We start from the raw sequence: 22,466 nt of genomic DNA, 5'->3' as shown, positions 1-22,466 counted from the left end.
TTTTTAGGAGAGACTTCACAATGACTACATACAGGGAAAGAAAATGCAAAATAAACTACTTTCATTGATATATTGATGTAACACTTACCATCTACAAGACATGTGGCAAATATAAGGACTGCAAATAGCACACAGGGCAACATGTTTGTCTTCCAAGAAAGGAAAAGAAATTAAGAAACAAACATAAAGAGTAATTCTGCTGCTTGGAAGCTTTATTAGGGTAATATAACCTTTGTAATAAATACTGATACATCTTATCTTTGACCTTTGTAGTCAATGCAGTCAGAGAGAGTAATATACTGTAGATAATCGATTTGTAATAGCCAACACTTAAAGTCCAATTTAAAATGTCCGTGTTTTCCAGATGGTCAGTAGATCGTTGGAATTTTTACACGACATTGTAAATACCTGGATGAATGAGATGCAAGTGTTATGATGTCTTTTGATGCAAGAGAGAAACTGCATTTCATTCACTTGTACACTGTTGTATGTGGTTGAATGACAATAAACTTGAATTTGAAACTTGATGTAAGTGAAGTCTGAATAGATCATTAAGATTAAAATAATGACTTATTTTAAAAGAGCCATGGAAAAAGCCAAATGTTCTTCTTATTATAAGTACTTTGTTGTTTTTAATTTGAAATTACATAAGAAACCACCTGATCTATTTACTTGTAATTCTACATTCTTGTAGTCCTTTGTAATGTTTAGTCTTTTCAGTTGTTGTAAAGTTATGATTGTATAAGTGCATGTATGTCTCTGTTCTATAATGGCTCTTTTTATGTTGATTTCCAATAATGCCACATGCCAAGTAGTATTACCTTTCTGTCTTGTTTTTCTGTTTCCTTTTGTTCTTTACCTACTGAAGGACTGCAGAGAACAATTAGACTTTTGCCAAAATTTGGCACATTTTATGTCCCGCTGATGTCAACCTTTGCTGTTCCTGATAAACCAGAATCAAAATCAGAAAGTAAAAATCAGCAGGTTTTTACACACGGAATTTGCCTTTGTTGAGCATAAGGTAAAATATATGAAACTATATATATGTATTCTTAAGTGAAAAAAGCTGTACAGTGTTTAAAATGAAGAGGTTGGACTGTGCAGAATATTGACTAAACAATGTGCAAATGTTCATAGTATAAAGTATAAATTATATGTTTAATGTAAGGGAATTAATGTGACTACATAATGTGCAAATAAAGTATAGTCCAACACAACTGTTTTTGTTCCACCAATAACATCTTTTTACTTGGTCTGTAGTTTACAGACATAACTAATACATAGATACTCATCCTCAGATAGCCAAAAACAGCATCTTTGATCTAAAAACTCAGCTAATTCTAGAAAGAAGAATTTACTTTCGTTTGTATGGGAAAACAAAATCTGTAAGGAAAGAGGCCATGTGTCCGTTTCTACCAATTTTTTACAAAAAACTTTAACTTTTAGAGAAATTCACTCGTTGTAGCCCAAACATTTCTTTTATACCATATCTTGTACTTTATGTTACCACAGCTTTTAGACATCTAAATAGCTAATTTGAGTTAATAATTAATAGTCTAATTGTTGAAATCAAAGAGGATTGGTAAAATATCAACAATTTAATTATTATTTCTCCAAACTTAAAATTGTTAATTACTTCTTTTTAAGAAACTGCGGGGTTCGTGACGTCATTATTGGGGTCACGAGGGTTGACCTCAGGTGTGTTTTTCAGCTAAAGGTAAACAAATGGACTCGGCGGTGGTTTGCGGTAAAAACATGAAAAATGTGATCGAATCGCGCAGATTAAAGCGAGTAAAATGCCTGGCCCGAAGAGAAGATATAATGTACGGTTCCCTCCTGTGAGTATTAACTTTATTTAGGGGTAATGAAGCTGTTAAAATGTCAGATTAAAACAAGCTAACTGTTAGCTGCGTTCATGTAGCATGGAGATTTCGGAGCACCTGCTGCTTTCAGGGCCTGTCGGAAATCTGGGTTATCAACGCCCTGACAAAGTGGTAAACACCACGACTGTTAGCCTTAATTTCCTATGATTTACGGGTCAAACTCGGGATATTTGCAGTGTGGACAGTTATGGTAAATCTGAAGGCGTTCATACCGACATTCAGTCTTGTTTGTCCACAAATTTAACCTGCAAGTTAAAAAAAACCAAACAAAAACAAAACAACATACAAAATGAAGGAAAAGAAAGAAAGTAAAACAACACGATGGAAATGGACAGAAAATGACAAAAGAAAATATAGATCAGCATAAAAAGCAGATTCATGTGAGTTATGAGACATTTGATTTTGAATAACAGCATATTGGTTCTTTATTCTTTGGTGTTTTGAATCTTATTATGTACTTATTCAATACTTATAATTTATTTTTTAATCTTCTTTGATGTGTAGTAATTTATGTCATGTAAACACAAAAATAGGTGAACAGATGTATACAATCATAGGTGTCCCTTTCAACTAAATTAATTAATGAATGTGACAAATTAAAACTTCAAGTCATTTTTAGGGTCTGTTTATTATCATTTAGAAGTTTAAGGCCTTTACATGTTGCTTTCATGACCTACAAGGAGTGCCTGAATGCAGCAGCTGAATTTGTATTTCTATGCTGGATGTCTCTGAAAGTGGTGAAATCTTTGTTTTTGCTCCCAGAGTCGCATCAAAAAGATCATGCAGAAGGACGCAGAGGTGGGGAGGATCGCGGTGGCGGTTCCTGTGATCATCTGTATCTTTTTTAAACCTGCAGGATTAGCTGTAGCTAATCAGTCCTCCAGGTCCTTCCTAAGCATGCTTGCGGGTTGTAGTCCTTCCAGTATGACATTTTAACCTAGGTATCCTCTTAACACATTGCATGCAGCAACATGTTTGAATTGTTTTTACGTGCTGAATCTCGGGTTGAAAATTTTTCAAATATCCAGTCTGACATTTAACTATTGTTATTCTTTCAACAAGCTCAAAGAATGCATTCTTATTCTTTCCAGTTTTCATATTATGAGGGTGGAAAAGCCTTTAAAGCTGCATTAAGACCATCACAGGACACAAAACTCAACACTGAAACCCGAACACATGGATTTCTTCAAGGTTTTGCAGCCACCACCCACTCAGTTTATCACACTGCTACTTTCAAATGAGGCATTAATTAACAAACAAAGTGCTGCAACAGTAAATAATTCAGGAAAATGTACCAAAGAATAGCCCTGCAGGTGATACAATCTGTTATCTGTTGTAGTCCTGGAGGAAACCGTCAAATATAGATAGACAGTGACTATATTTTTCATTAAAGGCCAGTGTCGAGAGGTTGTGTCGTCTTGAAGCAGACAGTGAGATGTGTTGAAGTCCCTGAACTGCAGAGATCAGCCCGTGCGCTGGAAATGTTCCTGAAGTGTCTGCTGACTGAAACCTGCCTGATAACCCAGTCAAAGCTCAGCGCCGTTGTGTCTGTCGCTCACATGTGAGTAAGCCTCCTGTTCCACCCTCACTAAAGTCTTGTTTTTATTCAGCACAATGGGCAGATTTCTGAAATAACTTCTGTCTGTGTATTTTATACAGTGTTTATATATATATATATATATATATATATATATATATATATATATATATATATATATATATATATATATACACACACACAGATAAGTAAAATTTTATAATGAAAGAAGAAGAAAATTATAATAGCAAAAAATGTAGACTTTCTATTATGCAAATACAAATAAGTGAGATGATGATGTCCAGGATAATCATTTTAACTTATAGTCTTCTATTTTTTATCAGCTGCAGTAAATTAAGTGCACTTTTCAATTTCCCAATTTGACCACACACACACACAAACACGCTCCTAGTCCAGACCTCTCTGGGCTCTACCAAAGGCTAAAACATCCATTTAAGATAGACGGAGTGTATTCGAGTCACTCATTTCCACTTGTCGCATGAATAATGCAGTGAAGACAGCTGATGAGGCACATTTAGCTGTCAAGTTGAGAGGCAGGCACACAGTTACATAAGACGAGCGCTGTGGCTGAGGATGTCTGACAAGCCGGGCTTTGAAGAAAGTACCCCCACCACCACCTTCACCTCCTGCTGGGATTCCTCGTCATCCTCGAAAAGGCCTGAACTCACCACCTTGCCAGGGTCTGCCACTAAAGGGGACGTACAGGCATGATGAAAGAAAGTACCAATTTAAATTGGATGAAGCTACATTATCCCAGAGGGCTTATTAATATTAACCAGATTGAAACACGGGACTACGTTTGACTTTATGACTGGATGGCGTTCTGATGGTCTCTGCTTTCATATAAAGTCATTACACCTGTTTAAGCCCAGTTTTGGGGTTTTATTTTTGTTTTTAATTCCAGTAAAGGATCACACGGTTTATAGGATGATAAAAGTTGACATTGCAAGATACAGGCTCTTTCTCTCGCTCATTTGACATTGACATCATCTCTATTTATAACCCGTGTTACCCACTTCCTCTCATATCTATGCAGTGAATATGTGTCCTTTTCTATATTTAATAGCGTCAGTGTGTTTCGAGAAGTGGCTCAGGCCGAGGTCGACACGTGCCACCTCAATCATTTATGAGAGATAATGCAGAGAGCGAAGGCGTGCAGCAAAAACCTGCTCACCTGGGAGACAGAAATTACCAATCAGCAGCACTATAAACCATGCTGCAAGCAGGGAAGCTGCTTTCTTTGTGCATGTGTTCGAGAAAATGCTGATAAACCCTGAAATACCTGAACCTGTTTGTTCACAAAGACTTTTCAGGTGCTAATCTCTTGCATTTCTAATTAAGCAAGGACTTCCTTCCTCGCAGCAACGTAAATGCAAACTTTCAGTCACCATTTATGTAGGAGACAGGAGAAATGTGTGAAAATAGCAAACAAACAAAAAAGTTTTTAAAAAGTCCTTCAAAAAGGACACCTAGATCATCTACTCAATTTCAGCTAATTCCCACCGCAACCTTTAAATAGCACATCCCCGAGAAAAATCGTCCCATTCTTCCTAGTGAGCGCAGAAGCGGATTATGGAATCCCACTCATATTTGGCAGATAAATTGACATATTATCACCTCCCATTTCCCTCTAAATCTACCGCTCGAGAGCTCCTCAACTTTGGGGAAAGGAGACAGCAGCAATATCCTAGGGCAGGGGAAGCCTCTTTCTCTCCTTTTCTTCTCCTCCCCTCCTCATCCTCCTCCTCCTCTCACTCTCTGAAAAGTAATTTAATTCTTCTGCCAGTTTATCGTGTGAATAAAAGAGATGAAGAGGAGGAGAGAAAGAGCTTCAGGGGCTCACAGTTGTTAACTTTGCCCTGCCTTTCTCCCTTGCCTTTCATGCTAAATTACCAAAGCTTGGAGATAACAAACATGTCATGATCACAGCTGCTGTATAGTGGTTTTGAAATATACAAATCCCGTGTATGTCTGACTTTGTAGCTCATCGGCAACCAAATGTAACTCATCTCATGTACACAAGCCCAGACATGCTCACACACACGCAGATGCATCACTGTTTTGTTTTTTTTCAAATTACACCTGAGTATGACAAAATGAAAATGAATATGAGGTTTAGACAAGGACAGGAAGGGTAAAACAGAGCCCTTTTCACATTATCAGTCATCACACCCCGACATTAACCAGCGTCTGTCTGGGGCGGTCTAACCACAGCCTGACAGAAAAGGTAAGCTCCTGATTAATGATATTTCTCAGCACTGGAATATTCATCTGTGTACAATCACGTGCCTCCATCAGCACTTTCGCCCCTGCTCAGCAATGTCACTGTGACTTTGCAGAGCCTGTCCCTACTTGAGGACCATCATATTTTATGTTGCGTTTATGGGCAAACAAACATTACGCGCTGTTTCAGTGACCTCAGGGGAGATGGAGAGAGCTGGAGAGAGAGTCCTGAGGCAGGCAGAGAGGTGGGAGATGAGGTATAGCGCTTGAGGGAGTCAATTGGACTTCACTAGAGTAAATGCATCTGTGTCTAATCTATGACTCTGTGTCTATAGGTAACATATAGACTTGTTCATGGCAACTGAATTGCAATAAAGCTCACCACAACATACAATGACAGCTATCAAGCTGCTTTGAAATACCTATCTTGTACTGTTCCAAGTTACTGACAGGGGGAGCTGTGGCTCTCCTTTTCAGTCCGACTCCACCATGTTCCCACTTAGAAAATCACAAATCAGCACCTACCATGTTACATGCTGTGTAACATCCTTAGCAGTGTACTGTAAATGTGTTTTGATACATGCGAAGATCCTCAGCAATCACAGGGGTTTGATTGCAGCTTACATAATTCTAGTTGCTTATTGTGTTAATTGGTAGAGATACAGAGAGAGAGAGAAGTTGAATGTCATATCAAGTCTCTCTCTGTGGGGTTTTTAAATCTCCTTAAACACCCAGCAGTGCAGGAGAGCTGCGGTGTATCCCTGGAGGCTGTTTTACCTGCAATGTGTGTAACAGAGGGACAGAGGAGATGGAGTTGTTAGCATACCCTGATAACCAAATACATGGCACAGTATGTATGTGACCAGTTAAAGGCAAATATCAGAAATAAGAATAAAAGGAAACTTGTTTTAGTAACCATAAAAGTGCAGACATAGAACTGTGTTTCCCAAGCAAGTAATTCTTGTGAATTACAAGATAAGTTTTACAAATTAGTCAAAGAAAACAGGGAGAAATATCACACATTGGTTTAATAGTAGCTCAATATTTTAGGAAATCTGCCAATTTGCTTTCTTTCAGAGCGTTAGACGAGAATATCAGTACCACACTCATGTTTGCACGTTAAGAACTGAGCCCTAATCAGGACATGTTTAGCCTAGCTTAGCACAAAGACTGGAAGCAGGGGCAAACACCTAGTTTTCATATTAGATCTTATTTGTTTAATCTGTATACAAAGAAAAAATGGTTTAAAGAAAGATTTGTGCTCTATATACTTCAGGTGCAGTTCGCCGAATATGGTCAGCCCAGGTTTAAGTATATGTACAGCCAAAACAATACCACACCTGGCAACCTCACAGTTAGGACAAGACACCAGGAAGTCACTGCCCCCAGCTGCTGTTCACCAAGAAATTGTTAGCCTACAGCAAGTCACTCATCCGTAACACACAAATTGTAGTTTTTACCATACTGTTTGTGTCCAGATTAAACAGACACATGTTCATGAGCATGCTGGCTATAGCTTCATATATGATGGACAGATATGCAAGTTGCAATAATCGTCTCACATAACTCTCAGCAAGACATTAATATGCATGTTTCCCAAAAATGTCAGACTAATCTCATAATGGGTCACATGCCAAAAGTGTTTGCTGCCAAGCTTAGCTTGGCCGGGTGAAAATAATCTCACACATAACTCCCCATTAAAACAGAAATAAAATACACAAATCTTTACACTAAACATATGAGACATAACATGTTTTTAAGTGAGCTTAAGAGTCATGGTGGGCAGATTTTATTGCCATGGACAGAGCCAGGCTTGCTTTATGTTAAGCTAAGCTAAGATAACCCCCCCCCCTCCCCGTTGTCACACCAGGGGAGCTGAATCCCTTTTTTCAGTGCCTGCGCTGCTACTTGATTCTTGGCATTGTCACGTACGTTTCCCAGCTTTACTCTAGTCCACACATCTCTCATAAAAATACCCCTCACACTCACTCCACCGTAACAAGCCCTGTGCACTGTAGCTTCTATTTTTATGAGCCTGTTAAGCAGAGGGCTTTTACTCCTCCAGTCTGACACAGTAACTGAAACACAACTGAGGAATGGAGGGAATATGATTAATTATTACGCAGAAATATTGATAATTTCAGGTTGAAAGCGGCTATGTAGGAGCTGAGGAAATGAAGAGAGAGTTTGATTCACCAGGAAAAGGAGTGGAGCAGTCATAATGTTGGGTGTCAGAGTGAGTTAGGATGGCCATATGCAGCTTCCACTGGCCTAATGCCGGCAGCCAGGCAGAAAAAGAAACACTGTTCTGCTTTCATCTTCTGTTGGTTTGGCTCAGCCGTTCTAAGTCATGCTCCATATGTTACTGTAGAAACCTGTAAATCATGGACATTTCAACAGTTAAAGGGTAGAATAAACTGTATTATGTCTTACAGTGCATCACATAACAATTTTTTTTGGATGACTGCCTGCATGATAAACAGGCATGTGATCAGAACAGATACCAGAGAATGAGCCCCAGGCTACAATTCAGCTGCTACTGCTCACATCAAGGCGACAGTAGGGCCCTGTGGTGGATGTACTGTAATATATGGTCTAAACATTTTGGTGTCAGATAGCTGTAAGCTATATAGATACATTTATCAGAGTGCAATGCATATAAATCACACTCTTTATGCACTGAAACTGGGACACAATCAAACAAACAGAAGCTTACTGCATATGGATGATACCAATTCCTTCAGGGAGCAGAGGCTCAGTGGACAGCAGAGACAGAGAGAACAAAAATCTGAGTTCACTGTGTAAAAGGAGAATATTTGACTTTATTTCTGTAAAGTAGATGTACAGACATTGCTCCCTGAGTAGAAGAACATATGTTCAAAAATGATTGTGATTGGGTCTTTCTTTAAAGAGGTGGGATTATGCTTTTTGGCTTTTCCCCTCTCCTTTATTGAGTTATATATCTTTTTTCTGCATGTAACAGGTTTGCAAAGTGAAAAAGCCCAAAGGGATTTCCCATCTCCCACAGAAAGCTCTGCTCTGAACCGCTTGAAAACAGCTCGTTTGTAGTCCAGCCCTTCACTTCCTTTACTTGTGATGTCACAATGAAAACACGTCATAAAGCTTGCCAAGCGGCTAGCGGGGGTCAGGCACGCCCTCAACCCAAGCTAGTCTGAATGGAGGCCCTTTGGCTCGACTCGCCTTTGTTTGGTTTTCCATTGTAGAAAGGTTGCACCTGTACCTGCTTCCAGGTACTTTTTTTCATATAACCTCACCTCCTTAGAGGTTCCAAGCGAGCTGAGGGGATACTAAAATGTAACGTGAAAACACGACAGACTGCTGATTGGTCAGAGAGAATATTCAGTATTCACTGCATCATCATTGCGTGCACCAGTCAGAGGCCAGCAACAGAAAGTTTTATATTTTACAGTTTTCATATGGAATTTCATCACTAAATCCACTTCTGAGAAGTTTTGAGGAGAGAAATCAGCTGTGTAGATTTCGAATATTGACAGTTTTCGAGAAGTGATGGCGGAACAAAAATGTGATGAATATTTTCTGAGTTGAGGAGCTCCGCAAGTGGCTGCGGGGGAAGCCTGTGCCTACCCCGGGAGGAGCGTGAGAGGTTGGCCAGCCGCCCGCTCACAGAGCCCTCTGCTCCCGCCGTCGCACAGACCGCTGCAGCAACAACGGCAGAGAAAAACAGAGCTGGAAGGTTTTCATACCGCTTATCTGTCTTTACATTCTGAATAATATTGAAACGTTTTAACCGTAGACTGTATATATTTTAAGAGCTGTGTGGATCGCTGGTGTGTGTCGCATTGAACATTACCTCGTGGCAGTTGTCTGTGGCGTCGCTATGACAACAAGCTACGTACTATCTCTGGGTACTATCTGCAATGGAAAACGGAGCAGGGCCGAGTAGAGTCAAGTCTACCGATTTGCGCTATGGAAGCATTTTTCGGTGTGGTGTCCGAACAATAATGCTGCGATGATGTGTTGAGAAGAAATCCGCTTGACACTGTTCTTGATCATAAAAGTTTATTACATCAAGGAGTTCAGCATCAATTACAAGCTCTGCAGCAGCTTGGAGAGTGACCCAGCCCGATGACCACTCTGTCTCTCTGTACATCAAACATAGCTTATATAGGATATGTGTAGGCACCCGCCAGACACCACAGAAGGGCCCGAGTCTGCAAAACAAAGCTCCAACCCATAAAAGGGCACAGTGCTATAGGATATGTGTAGGTATCTGTTAGATACCATAGAAGGGTTTGAGTCTGCACATATATTATACACCACATCGGCAAGGCAGCATAGATCGTCAGAACACCGGCAACAGTCCTAATGATAAGATGTGGAACAATGATGTTGTGGACTGGTAATAACTTACACCATCTGCTAGGTTACGGTCGCAGTCTGAAGCGGCTTTGATTTGGATCACACTACCTTGTTTCTTACGACCCATCCTTCTCTGCTTCTGATTGGCTAGTAGTCTTTACCTGGGAACTGCGCATGTGCAATTCCCAACAAAGAGTTTGTACAAGTAAGATGCATCACTCTGTAGCTCAAGAGCGGAGCGTACAACACACAGAGTGAAAAGAGGAACTGCAGCAATGTGCAGTATGAGGAAAAATTTGGTGTTTTTCAAAATTAAACCATGTAAACCTGTTCTGGTACAACCCCTAATTAAGATTTTGAACCTGAAAATGAGCATAATACAACCATCTTTAAAGGTAAATGGTATTGTATAGTATGTGCAATTTGATCATTTGATGTGAATAAATATTTTTTTAAGTGCTTGCTTGACATAGTAAAATACATAGGATACATATACTGTACCACATATAGCCTACATAGTAAAATAAATATACTGTATATACTAAATAAATAAAATAAAACTGCATTAAAGTGATAAATAATAAGTGAAAATGCACTAAAATTGTAGAAATTGGAATAGAAACAGTATGTTGAGTTTGAGGTATATAATAATTTGGGCTACGACTAAGGGTTATTGACAAATCAATAACAAAAACCATCTTAAGTGAGAGTTAAAACATTTTTGCAAAACTGAGGACGATTTCTTTTCAAATTTTGCCGTTTCCATCAGCCTTTTCTAATGCAATACTTTAAAATGTGCACATTGATGGAAACTTCACACACTTTTTGATAATAAATAAAAAATAAAAAGTTTTAAAAAGGGAGAATAAATCTCTCTGAGCTAACAAGCTGACAAATAACGAGTTAGTGAATTCATTAGCTTAGCTCAGTCTGTGTTTGTACCATCGACTCCTGTGTCATGACTGTCTGCAAACCATTGCTTTTCTGTTTTTACTCTGACTGAACAAAGGTGAAACATGCAATACAGCTAATAAGCTACAATAGATTTTGAACTCTCCACTCCCTTTAGCACTCTCGAGATGACATGCTACTGGTGAAGGTGTAGAAAGGCATTGTTCATGATGCTCAGTAGCTTGAGCAGCATCCTTCTCTCTGACACCAGAGAAAGAGAGATTCAAAAACCCAGCTTGAACCCAGCGGACAGAGACAGGCTCGCTGATAAGTTTGTTGAATCTGTTGGTGTCAGCTGCTCTCAAGCTATTGGCAACAAAGCAAAGAATAAAACACTGACCACCACCACCGAATGATAAAACAGCCGCAGCATGATACTGCAAACCTAGAATGACCAGAACATCCTAAGGAAGTGTTAAAGACAAAGGAATTTAATGTATGACAAACTGCAAACTATTCAGCATAACACAAAATCCTAATTAGCTAAAGGCTAAATTAAAGCCAGGCCTCCCAGACGAACAGCTCTGCCCTACAAGTAAGCTAAAACACCATTGGAGAGGTTACGCTAAGAAGGGTAATAGTTCTCAAGAGAGGAGCTCTTGAGCTTTTTGGTAATGTGTCCCAGGAGGAAGTTGCTTAAATCTGTATATGTCAGGATGTGCAGTGCATATGATATGTTCAGCCGAGTGTTCAAGCAGAAGGCTGTGGTGCTGAAATAGTCTGTGGTAGATTACTGAGGATTATGAAGAAATACTAGGATTTGTTGTACAATACTGGCTAAAGAAATACTTGTTGGTTTTTGCGGATTTCACGGAAAATGTGTTTTTTCAGGGTCCTGGTGGAGATTTTTACTGGAGAAAATTCATCTCAGGCATTTAGCCGGTTATTTCAGATGGGAGGCAGTCCAAACAGCTTCAAGGTGTTTCTGGAACATAAACCCGCCTCTTTAATGCACACAGTGCTGTTGATTATAAGGCCCACAATGGTATTACTGTGGGCAAATTTATGAAGTTATAGGCAGAGGAGTAGAGGAGTGGGAGGTGAGAAACCCTATGGAGAAATCACACAAATATAAACAATTGAATATCAAGCAAGAATTTTTTATTTTATTTTATTGAATAAATCAGCTGTGCAGACAGTGCTAGGATAACATAAAAACCCAACCAAGCTCCAGAGGACAAATCTGAACATGTTAATTTCTTCATTTAATTTTTATTTCTTTTATAATTTTGTGGTGGCTATAAGACAGAACAGTTTAAATGTGAACGGGGAAAAATATAATACTGGTGTTGAAAATTTTGTTTCAAACTGAATTTATCATCAAACAATGAAACCAGAAACATTACCAGCTATAGTGGGGAGATTTCAAATAGGATGTTAATTAGATGGTTAGAAACACTGTTAATTGATTGATTATGAGTCCCTAATAGGGTTTGCCAAATTAAGTGTATCTTGACTAGAAACAGTGAACCTGAGATTCACTGAAGTATTTTGTCAGTGCAGAAACTTAAGAGTCCAAAGAAATGTGAAACACCTAAATGACTCTATTAGTGAAGGTGATAAAGCTGTGTTTTTGGTGGATTTGTGCTGATGGACTGATGCCTGTTGGGAGTAAACGGCTTGCTGGGTCTCCACGGTGATGAGAGGGAGAGTTGAGGTATCCATGGGAGACGGTGGGCAGGATGGGATCCCCAGGGAGCATTGTGGAGGAGGTGAAGGAGCGTAATGTCTTCACTGTGAGAGAAAGAGAGATTCAAAAACCCACAGGAGAAAAAGAAATAGGGGAAATACATGTGAAGCAGAAGACACACATCACACTGTTCTTGCAGTTCTCACGGGGTGAGAATACCTGTCAAGTATTCCTTAACATCATCAGAGTCTACAACCATTAAGTGGTGACATGATGCATGTCTGTTATGAGTGGTGTAAGGCAGCTGTCCAAAAGCCAAATATCCATTTGTTCAATTCCAATATTTTTGTGTCAAGTGATAATTTCTTGGATTCGACAGTGTTGCAATTTTTACTATTTAAGGGGAACCTATTATATTGTATTTCTAGCCCTATATTGTAGTTCTGTGACTCCTGTATGGTAGCTTTGCACAATTCAAAGTTCAAAAAAATTATTTTATATCTTATAAAGGCTCTCCATGTGTGACGAGCCCGTTCTCATCTCAGGGACAAAGACACTTGACACACTAAAGGTACCCTTTAGCATCTGTGTGAGACGAACCGGGTGCGTCTCTATGAGACGCTCTGGGGCATCCTGTACAGACCGGAAGTGCTAGTTAGCTAGAGGTAGCTAGCTAGCTAGGTACGTTCGTGATAAAGGTGTTGACAGCCCCCCGAAGCCCCTACCCTTACCACAACCATCAGAAATGTTAGTACCTAAACCTAAGTCACTGACTTTATGCATGTCGCACGGGAGGCTTACCCTACCTGTTAGCACATTGGCTGTGAGGCCGATGTGCGCAGCTGTAGGGTTAGCCTCCCTTGTGTTACTGCAATGTAGCCAACCGGGGCGTTTCATATGGATGCTGAAGGGTACCTTTAGCGTAAACTCCTTACGCTTTGTCACGCTGTCTGAAAGCGTCAGTTATGACGCATAGAGAAGAAAATGTGTTGGAGCAACAGAAGTCAGTGAGGCTGTGCAGTGAGTAAATCTCACTCCCCAACACCTTAAGAGACGCACTGGCGACCGACGCCAGAGCCCATGGGCTTTAGCCTCCTCGTGTCGGTCTCCCGTACTCGAGGTTGCCGGGTCGACTCAGAACTGTACAGTACATTCTCCGGATGGTTACACATGCAGGCACTCATTTCAGCCTCTGTCTGAAAGAACCTGTAGATTCTCCTGTTCTGTACCTGGAGCAAATGACCATATACGGAAAACCGGCTCTGTATGATGTCATACGGAGTAGTAGAGTTAGTAGAATTTACTGTTGAAACCAGAGCGTTCAGAACAGGGGGAAATCTAAGGGTTTTGGCTCACAGGGATTTCTTTTAAATACTTTTACCTCCTTATTTGAAGCTTTGGCCACATTTAATATGAACATCTGATATTTTAACATCATACATAAGCCAGAAAATATGGAAAAGCCTAATAGGTCCCCTTTAATCTTTCAATTTATTTTTGGCTTCTTGAGGGCAGTGAAACATGCTGTAAATACAACATTGACATATTATGGCATTATAAAGATTATATGGCGATTGTGTTAGCAAACAGTTGCCTATTTACAAATCCAGCAAACATGTAGCAGCATTAGCATTATTAATAATAATAATAATAATTTGATTGTTAAACTGAAAGTACTGACTAGTGCAGCTTTAAATAAACACTGCCTCGTCAGTGTCCGTTTTCATTTACACATCACACAATGTACTTTATTGAGCTCTAACAATACCACTCCTCCTGAAAGCACACTTATCAGTGGCTGTGTCGCTGCTCCCTTGTAATCTTCTGTGTCTTGGTTTCCAGGTTGGGTCTAATTGGTTGCATTGTGTGTGGGTGCTAACACTCTCTGTTGCCCAGAGAGGTCAGCACAGTCAGGGTTCATTACCGGTGGAGCCGCCGCCACATTCCCTAAAGGATCTGTAGGTTCTTCTTCTATCTATACCTTCTTTCCACGCAGGCAGAGAGGAAAGCATTAAACATAATGGCATGCAACTGTTCTTATGCATAGATACACATTATAATACAACTACATGTGTCCACGGTACACAGGAATCTCTGCTTGGATTCTGAGTTAGCAGTCACAGTTGTTACCTTGTGGTGTCTGGATCCCGATCTTTGAACCACCTCACATCTGATCTCTCAAAACTATCCAACAGGAGAGAATCAGAAAACATTATGGTGTCTTCTGCGATAATGCCCAGCCATGTCCTGTTATTAGTTTTCTCATTTTCAGAGATGGGGATGGAGGGAGTCCCATAGGCTCCACACTTTTCCCTCTGTCTCTCACCGATTGGCTTCTGGTGATGGATGAGGGGAGCCAGATCCAAAAGCAGGGAAGATTAAACTTTCATTAGACAACGTAACCAAGCAGGTGCGAGCCATTTCCAGAGTCCCTCTCCCAGCGTTCAGACACATTACCTGCCCCCAAACAACAGCACCTCTTCAATGGAATCAATGTGTTGTTCTATTGCAGCCACCTCTGCACTTTTACACATTGAACCTCAGGACGGTCTGTCAGAGGGAAGTACTGTTGAAGCTTCAGTAGCTGCTCACTGGTTTGACTGTTTGTTGTCCTTCTAATGGCTATTTATTATATTAGGTGCTCAGCTTCATGTGGCTTATATTTTCTGTAAGGCTTTGTGTGTAGGAATGATGATGACCTGGTTAGGGACATTCACACTTTATTTTAATCGAGTTACTGGAAAAGTTTCACCCTCTGTCTGGCGACATCTCCATCCCCTGGGCTGTTTTTGTAGCTTGGTTCTACCCATGCATGGCTCCTCCCTTTCCATCTGTGCACATTTTAGGGTCATGTTTTATTGCAACACAACACTTCATTCAAATTTAATGCAATTTTGTCCTGACCACCTCATAGAAAAGTTTCCTGCGTCAAGTCCCAGTCCCAACGCCAGCTATCTGTAAGTGCACGAGTTCATAGTGAATAAAGTGTTTGGTAACACTGTCTAAGAAGTGAGAGGAAATACTCTAAATATCCTGTTTGCCTCTTTGATGTTCCTCAGAGAGAGGAGAAGAGAGGAGAAGATGACCCTATATTTCACAGGAGATACAAATTATAGTTTAATTCCTGCAGCTGTGATAAAATATTCAGCATAATATAAAAAGGTTGAAATCATATTTAGAGAATCTCTTTACTATTCTGTCTCACTCTCCTCACTCTCTCTCCCCCTTAGTCAGACAACCAATAAACCATCTTTAAATACTGATGGAAATTTCCTGTGATTTCCCTGGTTTATAAACACCTTTGATCTTTGCTCATTTGCCCTCTTTTGTGTTTTTCTCAAATCCATTATCCCTCTGGAGTCCAGCATTTCCAGGGGAGTTCAGTCAGAATGTAATAGTGTGGCTGCAGAGCAGCATCTTACTCATGCATGAAGTAAACCCATCGATAGGTCATGTTGACATTTTGCACATTCGCTCTCAAGTATTGCTTGAGATTGCTGTATTGCTGTAAAATACAGGCTTGAGTGTTGGGGTTATATCTTAAATTATGGTGGTTGTTACAGAAGCAATGAGGCAGTGTGTCCCTGCTGGATCTTTATGGGTCAAGCCCATCATTGGGGACACATTTCAACCACATCCATTTAATCAGTGACACATTCACAACCAAGGACTCTGTCTGTCAACACAAGGCATCGTGTAATGACCTGATTATAGACAAGACACATCACAGTACAATTACACACAGTACACACTCAATAATTCACATGAATGCCAGGCATGTAGTCATTCCTCCAGAGCCATAAACAATGTTGATTAACTTCAGAGATACATACATTGATGTTGAAAGTGTTGTGAACAGGCAAGCCCATTCAATTGCCACGATGAAGAGCAATACATGGCTGCTGTTTGATGAAATTTGAAGCAGGGCATTTAACAATAATGACATAAATATTTGCTGTACATAGACAAACACTTGCATCTATAGAGGTTGTATACTGTTTATGTAATAAAGGGTGTTTCATGTTGTAGAAACGAATAGAGGTCACCCGTGTGCATAAACATATGAATGCATTCATTTTAGTAATTGCTTGAGAAAAGATAAAATAGAAGATTTATACTCTACAAACACATACTTAACACATGTTTAATCTTAAGCAAACTTTTGAAATGTCACAAAAAAGAAAATGTAAATTACTCACTTTCCATCAACTGGTTTGGAGCAAATAAACCAGGCTACGCCAAGCGAAGTTACATCAGAAGTTGATGTGACACATGGCTTATAATTAACAAGAAGTAGAGGTTACATAATAGAAACAAAACCAGTCGCATGGACCTAAAGAGAGGTCTTCAGAAATGTGTTTCAAGGGGCAAGTTGCTACCAGCCATGTTTCCGTGCGTTATGGGAATCTCTGGGAAGACGCCAACAGCAGAAACAGCTGATCAGGCATGTGAGGTAAATGTTCACTATGTCAGAATTTATTCGGCAAAGAATAAAAAGACAAAATTGGGGAAGTTTTTTCCCGAATTTTGCCGTTTCCATTAACCTTTTCTAAAGCGATACTTCAAAATGTGATCGTTAATCGTGAATCCATTTCAAAATAGATGCCTTCCTAAGCTCTTAGCTCATTTATCAATGCACCATTACCAAACGTAAGACATTCCCTAATAAAAACTTCACTGTTGTGTTTGTAATGTGTAAATCGGTTGCTAGGAAAAGTCTAATCAAAGAAGTAAACTATTTGGCCCACTGCTTTACTTTTGGTTCACTCTCACTGCTCCCATAGTATTAGTAGTACCATTAGCGACTAGCGTAGCGTGAACGTAGTTGAGCATTTAGTGATAAAGAGACAGATATTTCTCCCAGCAGTTGGTAGAAAGTGAATATTGGACTTAAAGTCATAATGCGGACACAACTACGACTCGAAATGTTGGTATGGTGGATGCTGGTAACATATGGTAATGTTGTGCTGCTGGATGTGTAAATAAACAACTCTTTGCTAACAAGTTCGCCATATCAACTTATCAGCTTAATCACTTGTTCTATTATCTGCAAAAAGAGAAATACATGTTTGAGAGTTAGAAGTATTCAAGCAATTTAGAATTAGAGGGAATTAGAGGGAGTTTGATGTTATTAGTTGATGTATTAGTAACATTTGGGAATTTGAGGTAATTATATCCTTTGTGTCATCTTCCAGAGTTTACTTCATTGCCAAAGAACATTTTGAAAAGTGTTAGGGCACATTTTGAATGTATTTCATATGACTTATTTTACTCTTCAATCTAAATGAGTCATATATGTATTAGTGTTACTTTAGCAAGCTAACGTTAGATTTGTCAGTCAGCTACGTAACAGCTAACAGCTACATCAGAATTAGTTTGCATAGTGTAACCTAAATTAATTTTGTAATTTATACGGTAAATCTCCATTTAGTAAAAACTTAAGTGCTTCACAAGCTGATTCAACCGGCTTCAGATTGACAGGTGAAAACAGGTGAGTGTTTAAGATTGCCTGTGTGGGCACAATTTAAGAAAGGCATGCTGTGTTCTTTGCAGTTTTCATAGTGCAATATGTTGCACAGCTCTGGCTTTCTTCCTGGTGTCTGAACTCTTGTGGTTGTTAGATGTGAGCAGCTGGTAGAATGTTAGACGGATGAAAGAAGGATGACAGCGGGATGGAAGGATGGGAGATGGAGGGAAAGTGGAGACCAGGGGGGAGGTTGTATCAAACGCTAGTCTAATGAGCCATCTGTAATGGCAGCCCTGTGGAGGCCACTCTGACCTGTTCACTTCAAAAATGATTAGCCACCACATAAGATGACACCCACACAGCACCACATGTATTCTTGGATTACTACATGGCACACTGCATTATTTTGGGAACCATAATTTAATTTTACTGCAAACAAACTAAATTAGCCAACGGCAGTTCCTCCATGCAGTGAATATTAGTATTTCATACTGTATGCGCTTTAACATTGGTGTACACGAATCAACTGATGGTAACGATAATATTATGGAAGTGATTAATCATATTATTTAGGAGCAGAATTGGAGCATAAGTATGACAGTGCTAGCTCAGATGACATTAACTTGTCACAGCACAACAGTCATGTTGCACTGACCACAAGAAAGTGACTGTGTTTGTGTTCTGTGTTCAATCACTGAGCAGTTACTGTAAACATAGTTCAATATCAGCTACAGTAAACACAGAACAATATGCATATTTTTCTAAAATATATGGGATTACATTCAAAAATATCACTTAAGTTTTGAAAATTTGGCCCTAAAAGGTTTTTTGGGGGAAACAGACTAATGAGTGACAAAAACATGTTTTGGGGATTTATTAGTGTTGATGTTCTGAAAAGTTGACAAACAATGTTATTTTTATCATGTATAGTTCAGTCTGAGTTACATTATGTAAAGGTGCTCCTAAGACATAAGGTATGTAGGAATACAATTTAAATTCATTGAATCTCGGCTCAAAATATGAACTACGGTATAACAGCTCAGAAGCCTTTTATAAACACGTATGGTAATGGAACATGATGAGCTATATGCCACTGACTCCTTTTTTATCTTTGATTGAGTGTATTTCTCTAAACACTGTCATTTTCTTCCTAAATATTGTACCATATGTTCCCTTTCTACACCGTTGCATAGCTCTACATACAGTATATCCATCAGCTTAAGTGAGGCAGGGTTACAACCCAGAGAATCGTTCCTCCATTAATGTCTTAATAATCACCCTCTGGGACATTGAACTGACAGAACACCATATAGTTGGGAAGACAGTTGGGCCTTAAGTACACCTAAGGGGCTCTGAGTTGCTCCTATTAATTCATAGCACACCTTCAGGGACTGATATGCATGTAGGTCACTGTGTCCATGTGGATGAGGGCAGTAGGTTAACTCAAAATGGCCCAGTTTGGCAATAGGGGAATATATAAATGACTAAAATTGGCTATTATATACTATCTATATGGCTGTGGGAAGAGTAGAAGTCCAGAAATTGTGGCAAAAGAAATGTAAATTTATTGTTATATGAGCACTTTACAACAAAATTTTCCAATAAACGGATAAAGAGGAACCACTAATGCAGCTCCTTAAATATCAACGGGGTCCTCTCCACTTTTATGGAAACATAGTTATCAGCCATCCTGTTGTGCATGTTTAGAGAGGCAGAAGCGTCTTCTCACTGGGGCAAGCGATGAACAGGAGGAGGCTGAGGAAGCAAATGTCGGCCTCTATGCTGATGCGGAGCTGAACACTTAATGAAATTATTGTGCTCTGCGCCCTCCAAGAGCAGCCAGCAGCCACATTATCAATGCTTAGGTTGAAGCGCGGTGCTATTTTCTGACCAAAGGCTGAATTACCCAAAGCTTTATGGAAATGGAAGGGATAATACACAATATAAGGATGCCCAGTCTTTTCTACTTTCATCCCAAGCCAGTACCAGAGAGAGAGAGGAGGAATGGGTGAGCTAGAGGCTAAGGAGTCGATTTGTCAATTGGAGCACTGAATGGACGCCTCATCGATTGTGGAATTGTGATGATTACAGGGTTCGCTGCTGTGTGGTAATGCAATAGGCAAAGCCATCACAGCCTGTACCATTATCAGGCCGAATGATTTAGACCCTGGCTCATTAATGACGGCCATCCATTCTGTTCAAATGGCCGGGAATTTATCTAACATGACTCTGTCACACATTAATAAACAGGAAAGCATTCACACACACCTTAGAAAAAATGACAAGGGGTGTACTATGTCCTGTGAGTGCTGACACTGCATCCTGCATTCGAAAAGGCAATCCAAAAGGTTGTCTTCGCCCCATTGCGCTGAATGATTACAGGCAATGAGGGAAATTTACAGCAGCCGAATGGCAGTTGTGTATGTTTTTAATCAGGCCATGTCTGAACATCCACTGTGGAGCTGTCCTGCCTCTGGTAACAAATCGCCAGGGCCAGTAGAGCCTCTGAGTTGGTTTAAGTATAAGATGAGCAATGTTTAAGTTAACATAGACTTCATGAACATATCCATTTTTCAAACCGACTCCCCACAAGGAAATTACCTCAAGCGTATGTACTCCCTAAAGACAGACGAAGGAGGGAGCAGAGTGGAGGGTGTTCAAGAAATGACATATTTGCCGCATTGCTGTTCATGGTTTCTGTCCCGTCCATTAATTACACTCCAGAGCGGTCCCCAAAATACAAGCGTGTGAAGAGCTTCTCCATGTTCGACAAAAAAATGAGTCCTTCTCAGGATAAAAGGGTTGACTCACCACGGTACACAAAGTAATTAAGGTACAGACATTAATAACTCTAGCAAGAGGAAGAAATTAAATGGAACACAGAGGATTTATTTCCCCATTCCAACTTCTAGTGAATCTTATTTAATCTCTTTCACGCCGATGTCTATTTTTAAAATTGCTCTCTCTCTCTCTCTCTCTCTGTTACTCACTTCCTCTCTCATTCTGTGGTGCATTTAAGGAAAAGCCTCAAACATTCCAGATCAATAATGTGCCAGAGGAAAAAAATATTTATTCTTTCTTTTTCAGTTTTTCGCTTTTACTTGCAGTTCCTTCGCTCAGATCAATGGATTTCAATTCCAACAGCAAGGCGTCTTTGTTTCAGGCTGTGACAGTCCCACAGCAAGGGCAGCAACACTAGAACACAGTAATGTTCATCTAGATAAACGGCCACAAAGCACCATATATACTATATTACCTTGTTTGTGAGCAAAATAAAGGAGTGGCGGTTTTGTTTTGTTTTGTCCTGAGGGTTAATTAGCTCAGCAGCAAAGGTCCCCTCCTCACTGTTACCTTGACATTCCAGCTAAAGCGCCTTTATTACTGCAGGTGCAATAAGTGTATATTGAGAATAATGCCAGGGACAGTGCATCCTTGCTGCTCCCAGAGAAAGGGGGGTGTTATTTTGGGGAACTGTCGGCTTGGAGTCCTCCAATCATAAGGCAGCGTTAGCATTCCTGTGCTGATGTTGGCAGTGTTAGCAGTTGGGGAAAATGGAAGGGTGGCTCAGAGAGGTAATGGGTGCTGACTTACAGCCAATGATGAAGGAATGACAACATTAGCTGAGAAAAGGTCTGGGAAAGAGGCCAGCTTGACCGGATAAGGTATTTCCTTCTAACATGTGACTGGTGCAGGTGACAGAAGTTTTGTGTTAATTTCTGCACCTTGCGAAGCTGCACCTCTGTGTCACCACGCAGACAGTAAGGGTGTGAAGGTTGGGGTAGTGGATCAGTATTTTAGTTGCCCACCATGACCATATTTTATGTTCCATAACAAGCTTGCCCTAACATTAATCATGCACTGATAATGAAGAAAGCAGGAAAAATTAAAATGATGTTACTGGACATAACTAGAGGTTTTGAGAGAATCTTCTAATACTAGCATTCTTGTTTGGTGATGGGATTGCATTGCAATTGCAACAGATCAGTTTATGTGCTAGTTTTCTGGAGATTCCAGGAGTGTTTCAAAATACAAATTGTGAGCTGCAGCAATGACTCATTGTTGGTAGACTTCTAGAGGCAGCTGTTTTCAGCAATGAAGCTGTAAGACAGGACCCTGTTTGCAATTTCAACTTAAAAGGTGACATGCTAAGTGGTCAAATAAAATCAGTTAATACAGGCTTAAATACATCTTCTGTTAGACTTTGATTCTGATTTCTTCTCTATTTTTAGGGGGTAAGGCCTTAGCATAAATCTGTGAGTGGGATAATACACTCTTGCTAATAATCCTCACCATTCCTCTCAGAGAATCGTTTAGTGTGGATAAACAGCCATTCAATAATAATAATAATAATAATCTTTATTTGTAGAGCACTTTTCAAAAACAAGTTACAAAGTGCTTTAACAAGTGTAAAGA

At 39.8% G+C, this 22,466-nt stretch overlaps 1 protein-coding gene across 2 annotated transcripts in view; it reads left to right on the top strand.

The window, feature by feature from the left end:
* The first annotated feature begins 1,688 nt into the window (after positions 1-1,688).
* LOC123978491 (dr1-associated corepressor) overlaps positions 1,689-22,466 on the top strand; it is a 23,465-nt gene continuing 2,687 nt past the window's right edge. The window contains exons 1-3 of one of the 2 annotated variants that reach the window (XM_046061726.1): positions 1,689-1,838; positions 2,646-2,718; positions 3,351-3,444. In XM_046061726.1, the coding sequence (XP_045917682.1) occupies positions 1,797-1,838; positions 2,646-2,718; positions 3,351-3,444 (209 nt within the window). In that variant the 5' untranslated portion in view covers positions 1,689-1,796. The remainder of the gene's footprint in view (positions 1,839-2,645; positions 2,719-3,350; positions 3,445-22,466) is intronic. The other variant, XM_046061727.1, reaches the window with a different exon arrangement.

Source organism: Micropterus dolomieu, linkage group LG11 (assembly GCF_021292245.1).
Source record: "Micropterus dolomieu isolate WLL.071019.BEF.003 ecotype Adirondacks linkage group LG11, ASM2129224v1, whole genome shotgun sequence".
NCBI classification, from domain to species: domain Eukaryota; kingdom Metazoa; phylum Chordata; class Actinopteri; order Centrarchiformes; family Centrarchidae; genus Micropterus; species Micropterus dolomieu.
Note: the sequence above shows the minus strand (reverse complement) of the source record. Positions and strands in the feature narration are given on the sequence as shown.